Source organism: Haliotis rufescens, unplaced genomic scaffold (genome assembly GCF_023055435.1).
Source record: "Haliotis rufescens isolate VD_foot unplaced genomic scaffold, xgHalRufe1.0.p SCAF_61, whole genome shotgun sequence".
NCBI classification, from domain to species: Eukaryota; Metazoa; Mollusca; class Gastropoda; order Lepetellida; family Haliotidae; genus Haliotis; species Haliotis rufescens.
This window is the reverse complement of record NW_025964346.1, coordinates 1,256,062-1,273,538: the sequence shown is the minus strand read 5'-3', so window position 1 is coordinate 1,273,538 and position 17,477 is coordinate 1,256,062. Positions and strand designations below refer to the sequence as shown.

General features: G+C 45.2%; 2 protein-coding genes across 3 annotated transcripts in view; both read left to right on the top strand.

Annotated features, from left to right (window-relative positions):
* Window positions 1-651: 651 nt before the first annotated feature.
* Window positions 652-17,477, top strand: part of LOC124114437 (monocarboxylate transporter 12-like) — a 39,677-nt gene continuing 22,851 nt past the window's right edge. Inside the window, exons 1-3 of one of the 2 annotated variants that reach the window (XM_046474996.2) lie at window positions 652-782; window positions 5,046-5,262; window positions 15,890-16,114. In XM_046474996.2, the coding sequence (XP_046330952.2) occupies window positions 15,919-16,114 (196 nt within the window). In that variant the 5' untranslated portion in view covers window positions 652-782; window positions 5,046-5,262; window positions 15,890-15,918. Of the gene's footprint in view, window positions 783-5,045; window positions 5,263-13,312; window positions 16,115-17,477 lie in introns of those variants that run through there. The other variant, XM_046474997.2, reaches the window with a different exon arrangement.
* LOC124114421 (sarcoplasmic reticulum histidine-rich calcium-binding protein-like) lies at window positions 2,095-4,452 on the top strand. Its single transcript, XM_046474977.2, has one exon. The coding sequence runs from the start codon at window positions 2,095-2,097 to the stop codon at window positions 4,450-4,452; it is 2,358 nt and encodes a 785-aa protein (XP_046330933.2).

The window sequence follows — 17,477 nt, the reverse complement described above, 5'->3', positions numbered from 1 at the left end:
TTTAAACTTTCTTCGAGTCAGCTGTAGATGTCGCAGAATTCTCTTTAAGTGTCTAACGCTCACATTTATGTCATGAAGGACACATAAAAACATGGTAATCTCTTTGTAAGAGAAGCCTAAATGAAAATAACGTTCAATTAGTTCATCTCTGTCTGTGGATTCTGAGCCAAAAGGCATGTAGTTTTCAGGAATAGTGATCTTAATGTTTGTGGAGCAGGTACAAAATGGCCGTCATTCCAAAACGAGGTTATCATTGTCACGTGACTTTCCACCGCGGTGGAAATTATAGAGAAAGGAAACTTGAAAAACTCAAGAAAACTATTAGAAACTATTTCCACCGTGGTAGAAATATTATCACCGCGGTGGAAATAGTTTTCTGTAGTTTCATTTTAGTTTTTGACATTTTCGTTTCGTTTTTCAGCGATTCAATATCTTCTTTAAACATGATTTATCACATATTTGTCAGACAAATCGTGTTAATTTGCAACAGGTTACGATAACAGCAAGTGAAATATCAAAATATGGCAAAACAGACTCCATGTCCCTTATGGGCCACCGTACAATTCACCTCATTTGTGACAGCCACTGGTGCATTACATTTTTTTGATAAGACTGTAGGCAAAGTGCGCTGTAGGCGATAGTAGACCTAACCTCTAATTACTGAGTTGCTGCAGACTGTGGGCTGTGAGTCAGCTACCCCAAGCCGTTGATGGATACAGATTAACCAGATACTGATTGTCTTCTGGAAGAAGAAGATTTTAGAAGTTGGAGTACTAAGTAAGGTAAAGATTTATAGACGAACAACTCCTTTATTACAGTTAGGGGCGACGTTTCGGTGTAGGTTCTAACACCGTTATCAAGCAAGTCACCACAGTTTGTTTATCCATCAATCTTATCCTTCTTAGATAATGAATGCGTTTGACCTTTATCGGGTTGCGTTTGTTAGCAAAGGCTAAGGGTATTGTTTGCAGTGATATAGAATATAGGAAGCTCAGTAAAGACCAATAAAACTTTTTAACCTTTGATGAAAACACACAAAAGAGAGAGAGAGAGAGAGAGAGACAGAGAGAGAGAGAGAGAGAGAGAGAGAGAGAGAGAGAGAGACATCGGTATGGCCGAAATGGGGGCAACACAGGTCCAAATTACATGAAGGTTTTGTTGTACACCATTGCCAGGCTGATTCAACGGTACAGACAGACAGGGAGGACACAGGACAGGCCCAGAACCGGACGACCCCGAGTGACAACACCACTGGAATACGGTCAGATAGGGCTCATTCAGATTCGTAACAGCGACGGCGACTGCAGCAACAGCGTTGGGACATCCCATTAGCCAACGTACAGTACTACGACGACTTCGTGCTGCTGGAATCTGAGCGCATCGTCCTTTCCGAGGAATAGTACTGACTGCTCAACATCGACGCCTGAGACTTCCATGGGCGAGGCTGGTTCGACGCTGGCAAGTGAGAAATTGGCGTCGAGTGCTGTTTACGGATGAAAGTCGGGTTAACTTGTTTCGAAATAAAGGCAGAGAACGAGTTTATCGACGCATAGGGGAACGTTTGGCTCTGGCGTGTATTCGAGAGGTCCATTCATTCGGCGGCGGAGGTGTCATGGTGTGGATCGGTATTTGTAGAGATGAGTAGACTGATTTGGTGATTATACAGGGATACCTGAACGCTGTGCAGTACAGAGACCAAGTGTTGCAGCCAGTTTTGCTTCCGTTCTGACAAAACCACCAGCAAGGGCATTGTTTCAAAACGAAACAGGACCCATACTGCAAGACTGACTCGGACTCGTAGGACATACGCAGGACATACGCAGGACACACGCAGGACACACGCAGGAGACACGCAGGACACACGCAGGACATACGCAGGATACACGCAGGACACACGCAGGACACAGGCAGGACACAAGCAGGACACACGCAGAGCATACACAGGACACACGCAGGAGACACGCAGGACGGACGCAGGACACACGCAGGAGACACGCAGGAGACACACAGGACACACGCAGGACACACGCAGGGCACACGCAGGACAAGCGCAGGAAACACACGCAGGAGACACACAGGAGACACGCGGGACACATGCAAGACACACGCAGGACACACGCAGGACAAACGCAGGACACACGCAGGACACGCGCAGGGCATACGCAGGACACGCGCAGGGCATACACAGGACACCAGCAGGGCATATGCAGAAGACACGCTGGAGACACGCAGGACATACGCAGGACACACGCAGGAGACACGCAGGAGACACAGGGCATATGCAGGACACACGCAGGACACACGCAGGAGACACGCAGGAGACACAGGGCATATGCAGGACACACGCAGGAGACACGCTGGAGACACGCAGGACATACGCAGGACATACGCAGGAGACACGCTGGAGACACGCAGGACATACGCAGGACATACGCAGGACACATGCAGGACACATGCAGGACACACGCAGGAGACACGCAGGACAAACGCAGGACATACGCAGGACACACGCAGGAGACACGCAGGACACACGCAGGAGACACGCAGGAGACACGCTGGAGACACGCAGGACACACGCAGGAGACACGCAGGACACACGCAGGACACGCGCAGGGCATACGCAGGACACGCGCAGGGCATACACAGGACACCAGCAGGGCATATGCAGAAGACACGCTGGAGACACGCAGGACATACGCAGGACACACGCAGGAGACACGCAGGAGACACAGGGCATATGCAGGACACACGCAGGACACACGCAGGAGACACGCAGGAGACACAGGGCATATGCAGGACACACGCAGGAGACACGCTGGAGACACGCAGGACATACGCAGGACATACGCAGGAGACACGCTGGAGACACGCAGGACATACGCAGGACATACGCAGGACACATGCAGGACACATGCAGGACACACGCAGGAGACACGCAGGAGACACGCTGGAGACACGCAGGACACACGCAGGAGACACGCAGGACACACGCAGGACACGCGCAGGGCATACGCAGGACACGCGCAGGGCATACACAGGACACCAGCAGGGCATATGCAGAAGACACGCTGGAGACACGCAGGACATACGCAGGACACACGCAGGAGACACGCAGGAGACACAGGGCATATGCAGGACACACGCAGGACACACGCAGGAGACACGCAGGAGACACAGGGCATATGCAGGACACACGCAGGAGACACGCTGGAGACACGCAGGACATACGCAGGACATACGCAGGAGACACGCTGGAGACACGCAGGACATACGCAGGACATACGCAGGACACATGCAGGACACATGCAGGACACACGCAGGAGACACGCAGGACAAACGCAGGACATACGCAGGACACACGCAGGAGACACGCAGGACACACGCAGGAGACACGCAGGAGACACGCTGGAGACACGCAGGACACACGCAGGAGACACGCAGGACACACGCAGGGCACACGCAGGACACACGCAGGACAAACGCAGGAGACACGCAGGACATGGACACCCGCAGGACACCCGCAGGACACACGCAGGAGACACGCTGGAGACACACGCAGGAGACACGCAGGAGACACGCAGGACACACGCAGGGCACACGCAGGACACACGCAGGGCACACGCAGGACACACGCAGGACAAACGCAGGAGACACGCAGGACATGGACACCCGCAGGACACCCGCAGGACACACGCAGGAGACACGCTGGAGACACACGCAGGAGACACGCAGGACACACGCAGGACACACGCAGGAGACATGCAGGAGACTCGCAGGACACACGCAGGAGACACGCAGGAGACACGCATGACACATGCAAGACACACGCAGGACACATGCAGGACAAACGCAGGAGAAACGCAGGACACGCGCAGGGCATACGCAGGACACGCGCAGGAGACACGCTGGAGACACGCAGGACATACGCAGGACACACGCAGGAGACACGCAGGAGACACGCAGGACATACGCAAGACACACGCAGGAGACACGCAGGAGACACGCAGGAGACACGCAGGGCATATGCAGGAGACAAGCAGGAGACACGCTGGAGACACGCAGGACATACGCAGGACACACGCAGGAGACACGCAGGAGACACGCAGGACATACGCAGGAGACACGCAGGACATACGCAGGACACATGCAGGACACATGCAGGACACACGCAGGAGACACGCAGGACGTACGCAGGACATACGCAGGACACACGCAGGAGACACGCAGGAGACACGCAGGACACACGCAGGGCACACGCAGGACACACGCAGGACAAACGCAGGAGACACGCAGGACATACGCAGGACACACGCAGGACACACGCAGGACACACGCAGGAGACACGCAGGAGACACGCAGGACATACGCAGGAGACACGCAAGACACACGCAGGACACAAGGAAACTTGTTCTCATTCCGTACGAACACGTGGATGATGGACTGAAAGGATGAAAGTATGGAAGGGAGTGTACCGTCGACCAATGAAAAGCCGAGTTATTTATGGAAAAAAACTGTAGTTCACAGGGCCCCGTTCCACAAAGCGACCGTAGCGCTACGACAGGCGTAAGTCTATGCTAAGGTATTGGAGTTAAGAACACCTTGGCGCTAAGACCCTCCTCTATTCGGCAAATGTACGGGTACAGGTAACAGGTTATTCGTATTAAGATAATCACACCGTGTCGATGTCAGGAGAAAACAAAACAGGTTGCCTCGGGTACCGATTGTATTTGCGTACAATGTCATTGGTGGCCTAATAAACAGACGCCACAAACTGTGTTCGAATGTTCAGTTTTCAGTTTCATTTTCATCGCGTGATTTAATATACCAGTAATTGTATTTGCATGCCATCTGTGTCCATTTGAATCAACCACATTATGTACTAAAGTTCACAGACTATACGCTATACAACTCGTATATATGTAGGGGAAGATTATAATTGTCTAACAACTCGGTGCAATTATTTCTCTAAATTAACTGAAGCGTTAAATAAAAACGGAATACATGTTGTCATATTACGCTGTTGATAAAAAATATATACTACACAGCAGTGGTGTGTGCAGTTTCCAAGTCGACCATTGTTGCTTCGCCTGAAACACGTCACGGTGGAGTCAGCGACCTAGTTTTTACCTCAGTTTGGTACGCTTGAGTGAGTCCCACGCTGTTGAGACTGAGGATCCCGGCCCCTAAGGTGTGGCGGAGTCCGTTAGACGTGTCAGTGTCGCTGTTCAGGACAAGACAACAGGAGCGGATCCCCCGTGGCAGGTAGGCTTCCTATGTTATTCCCATCAAGTACCATCTCGGAGTAAGTAATGACGGCAGAGCGAGGCGGTATCCGTTACATTATGCCAGCGGAAGGAAGCTATACATCGGCCCTTCACAACCGTGTGGTTAAGAAGGGTGTGTGAGGGCGACGGTTTCTATACAACATACACGTGCTGGATGGTGCGTGAGTTCTCTCTCTCTCCCCCCCTCTCCCTCCCTTCTCCTCTGACATCTGTTCATGTATATATGTACACAACAAACATAATAGGTATTATCTCAGATCACATCGATAGACGTTATATGGTGATGCCGTGGACATAACACTGCGCTTCAGTGAACGAATGTAGATGCTGGTGAAGCAGTGAAGCAGGGATGCAGGGATGCAACTGAGAAGAGGGAGTGGGAGGCTGCCACATGATACATGTTTAGGCAATACATGAACGCCATTTAGGCGGCAGCACCTGCAGTGAACACTGTCGGCATAACGTCCTATACGACGATCAGAGGTAATGCATTAATTTTATGTTTTAATCTAATTTCTAATGAACTAACACAGCGGAAGGCGAGGACATCGTGAACTATTTTGTACATAGATATATTTCACCAACAACATATGCTATTATTATTATTATTATTATTATTTTAAAATATTGCTATTATTATTGTTATTGCTATTATTATTTTTTCTGGAGCTCAGGGAACGCATTCATCGTAAACAATAACTGGGAGAGTGACATTTATTTACAGCAAAATACTTTTGTGAGGATGGTGTGTAACATATAGATGTTGTGTTAAATATGAGGAAATAAAATTAATATAATTATTAATTGCCAAATCTAATAAGACATTATTTACAAAGAATAGAGCTGACAAACGAAATGGCACCAGGAAAAGGAGCTTATATGAATATATGTATTAGCGTCCATGTGGAGTGTATACATGTAACATTCATAACACATTCACATTCCACCCACACGATCAGCGCAGCCTTCCAGTCGCTTCATCAAACAACTAGGATGCTTATGTCAACATCCACAGCAACGTCATACAAATACTGAGGGTCCTCGTGATGGGACCTTCTGACAGTGCAGTTTTCACCAAAGGAGTATGATGCAGTGCTGTTACAGGTTTACTGTTAGTGTACCCGATCCCCTAGAGGTCCCAGCTGTCTCTGAATGTATCAATGTTTACTGTTAGTGTACCCGATCCCCTGGAGGTCCCAGCTGTCTCTGAATGTATCAATGTTTACTGTTAGTTTACCCGATCCCCTTGAGGTCCCAGCTGTCTCTGAATGTATCAATGTTTACTGTAAGTGTACCCGATCCCCTAGAGGTCCCAGCTGTCTCCGAATGTATCAATGTTTACTGTTAGTGTACCCGATCCCCTAGAGGTCCCAGCTGTCTCTGAATGTATCAATGTTTACTGTTAGTTTACCCGATCCCCTAGAGGTCCCAGCTGTCTCTGAATGTATCAATGTTTACTGTTAGTGTACCGATCCCCTAGAGGTCCCAGCTGTCTCTGAATGTATCAATGTTTACTGTTAGTGTACCGATCCCCTAGAGGTCCCAGCTGTCTCTGAATGTATCAATGTTTACTGTTAGTTTACCCGATCCCCTAGAGGTCCCAGCTGTCTCTGAATGTATCAATGTTTACTGTTAGTTTACCCGATCCCCTGGAGGTCCCAGCTGTCTCTGAATGTATCAATGTTTACTGTTAGTGTACCCGATCCCCTAGAGGTCCCAGCTGTCTCTGAATGTATCAATGTTTACTGTTAGTGTACCCGATCCCCTAGAGGTCCCAGCTGTCTCTGAATGTATCAATGTTTACTGTTAGTTTACCCGATCCCCTAGAGGTCCCAGCTGTCTCTGAATGTATTAATGTTTACTGTTAGTGTACCGATCCCCTAGAGGTCCCAGCTGTCTCTGAATGTATCAATGTTTACTGTTAGTGTACCGATCCCCTGGAGGTCCCAGCTGTCTCTGAATGTATCAATGTTTACTGTTAGTTTACCCGATCCCCTAGAGGTCCCAGCTGTCTCTGAATGTATCAATGTTTACTGTTAGTTTACCCGATCCCCTGGAGGTCCCAGCTGTCTCTGAATGTATCAATGTTTACTGTTAGTGTACCCGATCCCCTAGAGGTCCCAGCTGTCTCTGAATGTATCAATGTTTACTGTTAGTGTACCCGATCCCCTAGAGGTCCCAGCTGTCTCTGAATGTATCAATGTTTACTGTTAGTGTACCCGATCCCCTAGAGGTCCCAGCTGTCTCTGAATGTATCAATGTTTACTGTTAGTTTACCCGATCCCCTGGAGGTCCCAGCTGTCTCTGAATGTATCAATGTTTACTGTTAGTGTACCGATCCCCTGGAGGTCCCAGCTGTCTCTGAATGTATCAATGTTTACTGTTAGTGTACCGATCCCCTAGAGGTCCCAGCTGTCTCTGAATGTATCAATGTTTACTGTTAGTGTACCGATCCCCTAGAGGTCCCAGCTTTCTCTGAATGTAACAGTGTTTAGTGAGTTCCTGCGAGCCTCGGGGCCGCGTATGCCTGTCACACGTGGCATCGGAAGACCGTCATCCACATAGAATGATATTTTATCCATGCAGATGGCGGATATCATTTAAATGTGTTCGTGTGTAAACTATAAATGTTAAGCCCAATCATATAATCGTATGATTATTTATTTTGTGCTCCATCACAACTGTACAACGCAGCCTATAACGCCTGTACATTTATTTACCGTTTATCTGCGCAATCAGATTTAAATGCGCGCAAATGGCAAAATAGTGGTGCCATTTTATTTAGCAGGTCCCCATGAAGTACTGAGTTGGGTTGAACGCCGCTTTAAACAGTATTCCAGTTATACCACACCTAGTCAGAGAGAGAGAGAAAACCTAAAGTGATGCGGGTCTTAGACGTTTACCACTTTCGCGAAACCCATGACTACGGGTGTGGTGCTGACAAACCGAGCGTCATATGGAGGACAACTGGGATTCGAACCCACGACTACATGTTTCAGACACGCCTAATTAGGGCACAATTCTTCAAAGCGAAATGAAGGGCCTTAGACGCCCCATACAGGTCATGTTTGTTATGTGTCGATTCCCAAAATTGAAAAAATATGTTAATCTAGAAATCTGTACCTAAATGAACAGTGGTACTAATATATATTCACCCAGCCGCGACAGTTGTCAGGCTTCCGTATGGGCTAGGCAGGAAATCATGGATGATGAGTGATCCTCACATGAAAGCTGTCCAGTCCACGGTATGCCGGAAGTTTACACATCACACCAGTATCTAAATATAGTATTTTCCGAAGTGCTAGGCTCAAGACAAACAACAGGATCAGTCAAACACCTAGAGTTTCAACAAACCCCACCTTGACCAACCCAGACACCAAATCTGTCTTCACATTCACAAAATGGTGAAGTGCAATGGTACAACCACATACACCCTCCAACAAAACCTCAGAGTTCGCTGATGACTCCTCAGAAAGTGGCAAAATACCATCCAAAATCCGAACTTGAAGGGCACCAGTATACCTCGAAACGGTAATGGGTTTAACATTGGAACTGTCACCTTTAGCCGACACAAAACCTTTACTAAAAAAGGTGAGTACTCCTCTCTCACAACAACAGACTTTGATGACTGGTCTACAAAAGCTAAGACTTGAGGCAATTTCTACAAGTAGGCTCTGACGAAAATCCAGAAGTAGGTTTAAAACCAGCTGGAGAAGGACTTGACTTTTTGTCAACAAACTTAGAACCAGACTTGTTAGAACTAGATCTAGGAGGGGATGGACCATCCTGTCCTGATGTGTGACCCTGCAAACTCCTGCCTGTAAACCCTGACTGCTTAAAACTAACCCTGTGAGTTAGCAAAAAGTCATCAGCCAGAGTTGCAGCCTTGTGTAACTGATCCACTTTCTGCTCATGAAGATATGCCAGAATGTCCGTGGACACACACTGCTTAAAATCCTCCGGCCAAACCAACTGCCACAAGCTATCACAATTACAATTCTCCTCCTTTCCAGTACACCACCTATCAAACAGAACTTCCTTCTCCCTTGCAAGCTCAACAAAATCAGAACCATCCCTTTTCTTAACAGACCTAAACTTTCTCTGTATTTGGTTTGGTTTGTTGTTTTACGACGCATTTAGCAATATTCCAGCTATACGAAGGTGGTCTGTAAATAATCGAGTCTGGACCAGACAATCCAGTGATTTGCATCATGAGCATCGATCCACGCAATGGGGATCGATGACATGCATCAACCAAGTCAGCGGGCCTGACCACCCGATCCCGTTAATCGCCTTTTACGACAAGCATAGTCGCTTTTACGGCAAGCATGGGTTGCTGAAGACCTATTCTACCCCGATCTTCACGGGTCACTTTCGCTGTAAGCTTCAGGAACCAATTCATATGCCTTCAAAACTTGAGCCCTAATAACCTGATGATCAGAACTGATCTCAAAAGGTAAGGCAGAATCAATTCCTCAGCTTTCCCCTCATCACACTTGGCAACAACATCGTCCACTGATTTTGAGGCCATTTCAAACTGTTAGCCAACTTTTCAAAATGAAAGAAAAACTTCCAAACAAGGCGTTTAGTGAAGAGCGGAACAAGTCTACTCTGCTTGGACAGATCAAACAATCCATCACCTGTTGAGGTACGGGGAGAGACATCCTTCTGAAAGTTGTTTTAGCTTAATGTCTTTTTCAGATTCAATTCTCAAGTTTCCTTTTTCAATTTCCCATACCCAAATTTTCTCTTTAAAATTCTCATTTCTTCCTGCCAAAGCATCAGTGTTTTCTTCAATCAAAGCCAAAGCATCATCATCCGAAATTTCTTCCTCAGCCAGGTAAGGTGTAAAATAATATGATATAATATAACATAAACCCAACACGCCAATGCGTCTCGACTATCCGCTGACACAGATCCAAGGTCTTTGATGGCAAATGTTTAATGACAATTATACGAATGGATACCTGAAAAACAGTGAAGACACCAGGTGTTCACGAAAGGGGTAAGCAGATCCTGCTCTACCTGCAGCACACGCCGCGTATACTCAAGTGCAAGGGAGCAGGTATTATTGGTGCACGTGGCGCTCATGAACACAATAACACTGAGTTATCCTGGAAACTGAAGACTCAAGATTAACGGGGTTCTGCTTTACTCAATAGAAAAAAGGTGAGAGATAAATGAAAGCGACAAAACCCTTTCCATATTCATAAGAAATCTCCACCGAAAGCAGAGTCGATTGCACGATTCCGACTGTATCAGGCAGTATTCAGTATTTCGGCCCAGAGTACAATTCAGTGGACAGAATAAAGTTGGTAGTCACGTGGCTGACAGGGAATTTGCTAAATTAACCACCCTTTTGAAATCATCTCGAAAATGTGTTTGATAAAGATGGCTACTGACTTAATAGTATGAACATCATTTAAGTTGTGTAAAGTCTACATTACTTGGTGATTTACGTATGTACACTCTTAAAAAAAGAAACGCACAGGTAGTATGTAGTTCATTGAACCTGATTACACAAAAAATCCGGTATATAAATTGGAGATATGTTTTTGGAAAATCTTCGTTGCCTGATATGCGACAAACGGCGCGTCAAAACGCAGCCATTGTCGATCTGCAGTGACTGAAACGGCATTGTCATGGAGGAAAACAGTAAAGCAAAATGCACGTGCAAGTTATGGCATTCGTGAGTAGTGGCTATAAAAAGGCAAGCTAAAGCCAATAATTTGTCATTCAATTGTCAACTCAGCGCTGCCTATAGGAACATCGCCATAGGACGTTACCAAAGAGGGGAATCGCAGTCTTCTGTTGCACGCCACTTCAACGTCCACCACAGCATCATTTGCCGCCTTTGTGACCGTTACATACAGTTCAATTCCAATGCCGAACGTCCGAGAACCGGCTAACCCAAATTTACCATCCCTGCACTGGATCGCTATATTCCACTGTTTCACCTACGTCATCGGAATGCCACAGCGACGGAGACTGCAGGGCGCATCACTGGTTTGAGGAGGATATCGGACAAGACTGTCAGGAACCATCTTCGCAAGGCTGGAATCCGACCCGGAAGATCTGTTATCGTCCCTGCTTTGCAACAGATCCATCAACAGGGACACTTGCGTTGGTGCCATACCTTACAGCCTTGGATTTTTAGAAATTGGAGATGAGTATGGTTTAGCGATGAATCACGACGTCTTCTTCACCGGCGAGATGGAAGACAACGTGTTAATCGTCGTCGAAATAAGCGTTTTGCTCTACATTGTGTACGTGAATTCGACACATTCGGTGGCGGTAGTGTCATGGCGTGGGGGGCCATAGCCTACACACAGAGATCTGTAGTTCAGGGAAATTTCCCAGCAAATCGCTACATGAATCAAATTCTTCAACCTCACCTTCTTCCAATCATTGACCACCAGAGGGAGCTGTTTCAACAGGACAACGCTCCACCGCACACAGCTCGTGTCACGGTAGACCACCTTCATAATGCCAACATCAACGACTTGCCCTGGCAATCGAGATCTCCAGATTTCACGACAAATCAAACACCTCTGGGATGAACTCTATCGACACTTACGTCAACGTCAGAACACGCCGCAGACACTCCCACAACTAGCCAACGCGTTACAAGCAGAATGGCGCAGAATTCCGCAAGACAGAATTCGTACACTTATTCAGTCAGTACCGAGGAGATGCAGAGCCGTGATTGCTGCCCGGAGCCATCACACGAGATTCTCAGTTCAGCGCAACCTTATGGCCTTATGTGACATAACAATGAACTACGGCGATATGTGACTATCGAGCTCCAAAATTTCATATTTGTATCTATGATATTAATTTAAATATATCGACTTTATTAGGTACTATGAATTTACTAAACATCTATCTGTGCGTTTCGTTTTTTGAAGAGTGTATATTCTAAATGTGGCAAATATTTCTTTTGGAAGCAAAGGCGTCACAGATAAAAAGATTATGGAACTCGTTTTCAAAGGAGCCAGATTTACAATAGGAACTTGGTTCTTCCTAATATCTTGTATTTCTCAGGTAACAAAATAAAAGTAAAAGTAGATCCTTAATTTCTTGAGTTACACATATCCCATTACTGCATTTCTCTTAAATACATTTATAAAGAAAATGGAAAATAGTGGATACAGGACGCAGCCCTGTCGCACACCTGATATGGTATTAAACGTCCCTGTCTTATCCGAGTTAGTTTTCACTCATACATGCACTTCAACATTAAATGCATTTTTCCATGACATCCTTTAGTATGGAACATATATATAAGCTTTTTTCCTATCTCGAGGTCAAATGTCTAAACCCGCACTGTTCCTCACTAGGTAATTCATTTAGTTCCAACAATAACCTAAACCAATTTCTAAAATGCTGGTAAATAGTTTACCCGAGATATCGGAGCGAAATACCTCTGTAGTTAGATGGTTCACTCAAGTTACCGGATTTCGGCTAAGGAACAAGCACACCTATGTTCCATACTGTTAGAAATATAACTAAATATAAAACTTTTTTAAATAGTTCTCTCAAATAGGGAACTTGGATGGCACCAGAGGATTTAAAAAAAAGAGGAATACCGCCTTTACTCGCTGCATTGTTCCATGTTCACTCATTAATACACTTCTTCATCAGAAATATCACAAGCCAACATCTCCTCTGGGAGGGAAACATCTAAACAACTGTTACATATGTGAGGATCAATATAATTATATACTGTTGTATCGACGTTAGGTGGTAACATTTTGTCTTTACAATTCAATAAGTCCTTAGAGAAGTCAAACCATTGCTGAGGCGCTATAAGCTCATACCATGAGCATGTGATTTTATAACTTATCAGATAATGATGGTGTTCGCGAAAAGGTAAGCGTATCCTGCGCCTCCGGTCGCACCGTCACAAACACATGCAAACTCCAAACATGTTTTTAATATTGAAATAGGCTATCTGCAAAATATACCGCGATAAATTGGATGTGCAATTCAGAGCACAGCGTACATAAAGTACATGTGCATTTACATGCGGTGAATTGTTAAGTCCTTTTGGCCAGGGGCTGTAGTAATGAATATGCGTCTCTATACGTTGCATAAACTCTACATTAATGACAGTGTTAGAGACTGATGCTGATGCTGCCTGCACACAAACCTACACACACTGACTGACTGACAATAGAATTAGCAGTGTTGTTGTTGTTGTTGTCTACAGTTTTTAGTGTAAATGGTTAGATGAGCAGTCTGACGTAAACACGATGTGCACGCAACGTGATTTACACAGTATGGACACCGGAATCTATGTCATCACATTAAAGGCAATTCCTAAAGTGTATGAAGTGCGGGGACACCGACGACCACTGCTACTACATCACTACCTCATATTGTTATTATAAGTATTTCATATTGTTATTATAAGTATTTCATATTTAGTTTAAACATATTTTATTCAATTTAACTTGAAAGGGATTGGTAAACAGACCTAACTGGCTTATGTAACTGCCCACCCTGTTACATAATTACATTTAATTTGACATGTAACTCATGTTACCAATACTACTGGCATATGCGTATAAGCTAAACATATAGTTATACTCAATGTACAAACCTACCACTATTTTCTATAAAATCATGGACAGACATACGTATTGTGTAGTTTGCATCTCTTGTTACCACACAATGCTGTATTCAGATCAATACCCCGTTATGTGGTAGGACATCGTGCTTCTAATGGCATGACAAGTAGGACAAGAAAAGGAAGCGAAGTGGAGACTCCAAATAAAACCCACACTGAGATGCTGCAATATTTGAAATATGTCTTTCAAATCTATGAGTATTGAGATCACTGCAATTTGACAATATCGAGTACAGTAATTTAAGTGAAAGTATATACAATTTTCAGAATTATTCAGTATTGTTTTTAAAACCCGCGTACATGTAAGAATATTTAGCATCATCAGGTACCAGATTCCCAAGACGGGTCGTAGCTGGTCGAAATGACTGACAGCAAAACTTAGTCTTACAAACCATTTCTTGTAACTGCATACCATTGCTTTATAAGTAATGCCTATCAATATCTGTCTGACGCTGAACGAGATTACACAGATATTCTGGAGCAATATTATGTATCAGTTTATAATATAAACAGATTTTTTACTTTTCTATTCTTTTTGGGAGGGTGTAGACCAGTTTTGTTTTAAAATTTGCTATAGCTCTGACCACCCGTTGCACCACATATTGTTCTCCAGGCATCAAGATGAAGCTACCCTCAGAGTAAGTCCTGCTGTGATGTGCAGTGATTCCAACATATTGGAGTTGTAGTCTAATACTGGCAAAAGAAGAGATAAATACATGGTATAAAGCGGTATTCAGAACTCCTCAAGCAATGTATCATCGGCTAGCTTTCTTAACAATATTACTGATATGTTCACGTCAGGGGGCGCCTCCCTCCAATGCGACTCCTTCATGCTTATGAGATCCTAGCTCATGAATAATCCCCCTTTCAAGGATACACGCGTCTCTATGACAAGGTAGACGCTTGCGTTAAAACTGAATAGTCTGTCTTCTCTGGATTAACTTGCCATTTATCAGTCCATTATACGATTCTGTGGAGATCACCATAAAGTATGCTGCTTGTAGTCAGGGGATCTTCGAATACTACACAGCGACGTGTCATCAGCAATCAGTCGTGTATTATCAACAATGTCATTTATATAAATAAAACAAATACAAGGGACCCAAAACAGATCCCTGAGGTACACCGGCTGCTAAATGTTTTACGTTGGATTCCTGACCATTAATTACTCCTCTCTGTGATCGATTGGACAAGTAGTTTTTTAACCATTTCAATAAAATTCAATTGATGCCCACTGCTTTAAATTTTGATGATAATCCCTTGAGCCATACCTTATCTAATTCCTTACTTACCTCACAGAACACTGACCTTACTTCCGTACCATTACCTAAAGCAGTAACTATCTCATTGTATAAGTACGTGAGTTGACATTACATGGAATCTCCAGCTATTAAACCTGACTGTAATATTGACAAAATATCATTATCTCTAAGTAAATAAAATGTCTTGGCTGAACATGACGTGAAAGTAAATGGCCTGTAGTTGGTACAATTATTAATAACAGCGTCTTAGTATCCTTGCTCAGAAACTGTTTGATCCTGGTATTACAGCTTTCAATGCATCATTAAAGCTTTCAGGCAGTTTTCTGTAAGTCTCGTGGAGGACAGTTCCAAATTTGACACGTCAGTGACAAACAATATGCCCGGTGCAATTTCCCATTTTGACTTGACTTTACATGTTTTTGTGAAGGGTACCGATGAGGCAGCATACTCCCATCTTTTCGCGAACACTTGGAATCATAATAATTTGATGGTGATGCTTACAGTATCGAGTCGGAATCGTCCTTGGTATGGAAATGTTTTGGTTGCTTTTATTGTAAAGTGTTGAGCTCCTCTCGTGACCTACAACGTTGCTCCAATCATAGCAATATCCATTTAATCAGGCCACTCGTCGAAATAACATGTTGATTGATAAAAAATGACAGAATTTACATTTCTTCTACATTGTCTTCCTTTTATGTTTAATATTTCAGACCACTGACCAGGTCATTGGTGTGTTGCCATGGCAACCACTGTACACAGTCCCCAGTGGTGGAAGTGGGTGGTGATGGTGTCGTCCTTCTTCGCCCTGCTGCTGGGGGGCACGGTGTCGTATTGCGCCGGCGTCGTGCACGTCGCGCTGCTGGAACACTACAACGAGGACGTGACCGTCACGGCGTGGCTGGGGTCCCTCTTCGCCAGCATGTTCGCTCTAACAGGTGACCAGTCAGGTGTTCCTCATTGAGGTTAAACGAACTTAAGAAGACTCGTGATGTGCTAATCCGTTCAGTCGATAAACACATCTAGGGGTAGAGGGTCAGTGGTCAAGGCGCATTGCCCAGTACACGTAAAGCATGAACTTCACGCGCACACCTCCGCAGTCCCCTTTCAATGAAAATGGTTTCTTCCGTTGCACGCTGAACGCCTAGTGTACAATCTATCGCGTTTTGTTGGCGTTTGTCTGGCAGTAAAGGAAAAAAGTCAGATTCTCTTAAATGATGGTTGACAAAATATCCAAAAAAATGCAAGCATGGAACTAAAGGTTTTGCGACTATATTAGGATTGCTGCTGACAGATCTACACATGTGACGTACACACTAACTTACTACAAGTGCTACCGATGGGGGAAACATCCCACAGAACATTATGCATATGTGTGAGATTGTGGTTTGACCAAGATGTTATTCGAGCATCTGTACCTCTGAGCCATCGTGACGATTGATTCTTGGCGAGACATTGATGATTGCACCTTTAATCCTTGACCTCTCGTAACCATTACATTTCTCATGATTGACCAATGACCCCTGACGGCACCACTTTTCAGAACCGCATTGATGCTAAGACAATCGTAACTCCAATACTTTAAAAAAAAGGACTAACGATAGTCGTAGAGCTAAGATCGCTTTGTGAATCTGGCCCCCTGTGTCTTGTATTTGGCGTTTTCACGAAGTTCAAGAAGCCAGCAATGGTTCTATACTAGAAACATACATCTTGTTCATTTGTTTGAGAAGTAATTTTCAAAACGAAAAGTACCTCTCGAAGAAACGAATAACATATATATTTCTTGTCACAAATGACTTGAAATGAAATGTCTTGAGATTAACTGGTCCCGTTTGGCTGTAAGAGCCGTAAGAGCCCGTAAGAGTCGTAAGAGTCGTAAGAGTCGTAAGAGCCGTAGGAGCCGTAAGAGCCGTAAGAGCCGTAAAAGCCATTGGAGTCGTGAGAGTCGTAAGAGCCGTAAGAGCCGTGAGAGCCGTAAGAGTCGTAAGAGCCGTAAGAGTCGTAAGAGCCGTAAAAGTCGTAAGAGCCGTAAGAGTCGTAAGAGCCGTAAGAGTCGTAAGAGCCGTAAGAGTCGTAAGAGCCGTAAGAGTCGTAAGAGTCGTAAGAGCCGTAAAAGTCGTAAGAGCCGTGAGAGCCGTAAGAGCCGTAAAAGTCGTAAGAGCTGTAAGAGTCGTAAGAGCCGTAAGAGCCGTAAGAGTCGTAAGAGTCGTAAGAGCCGTGAGAGCCGTAAGAGTCGTAAGAGCCGTAAGAGCCGTGAGAGCCGTGAGAGCCGTGAGAGCTGTAAGAGTCGTAAGAGCCGTG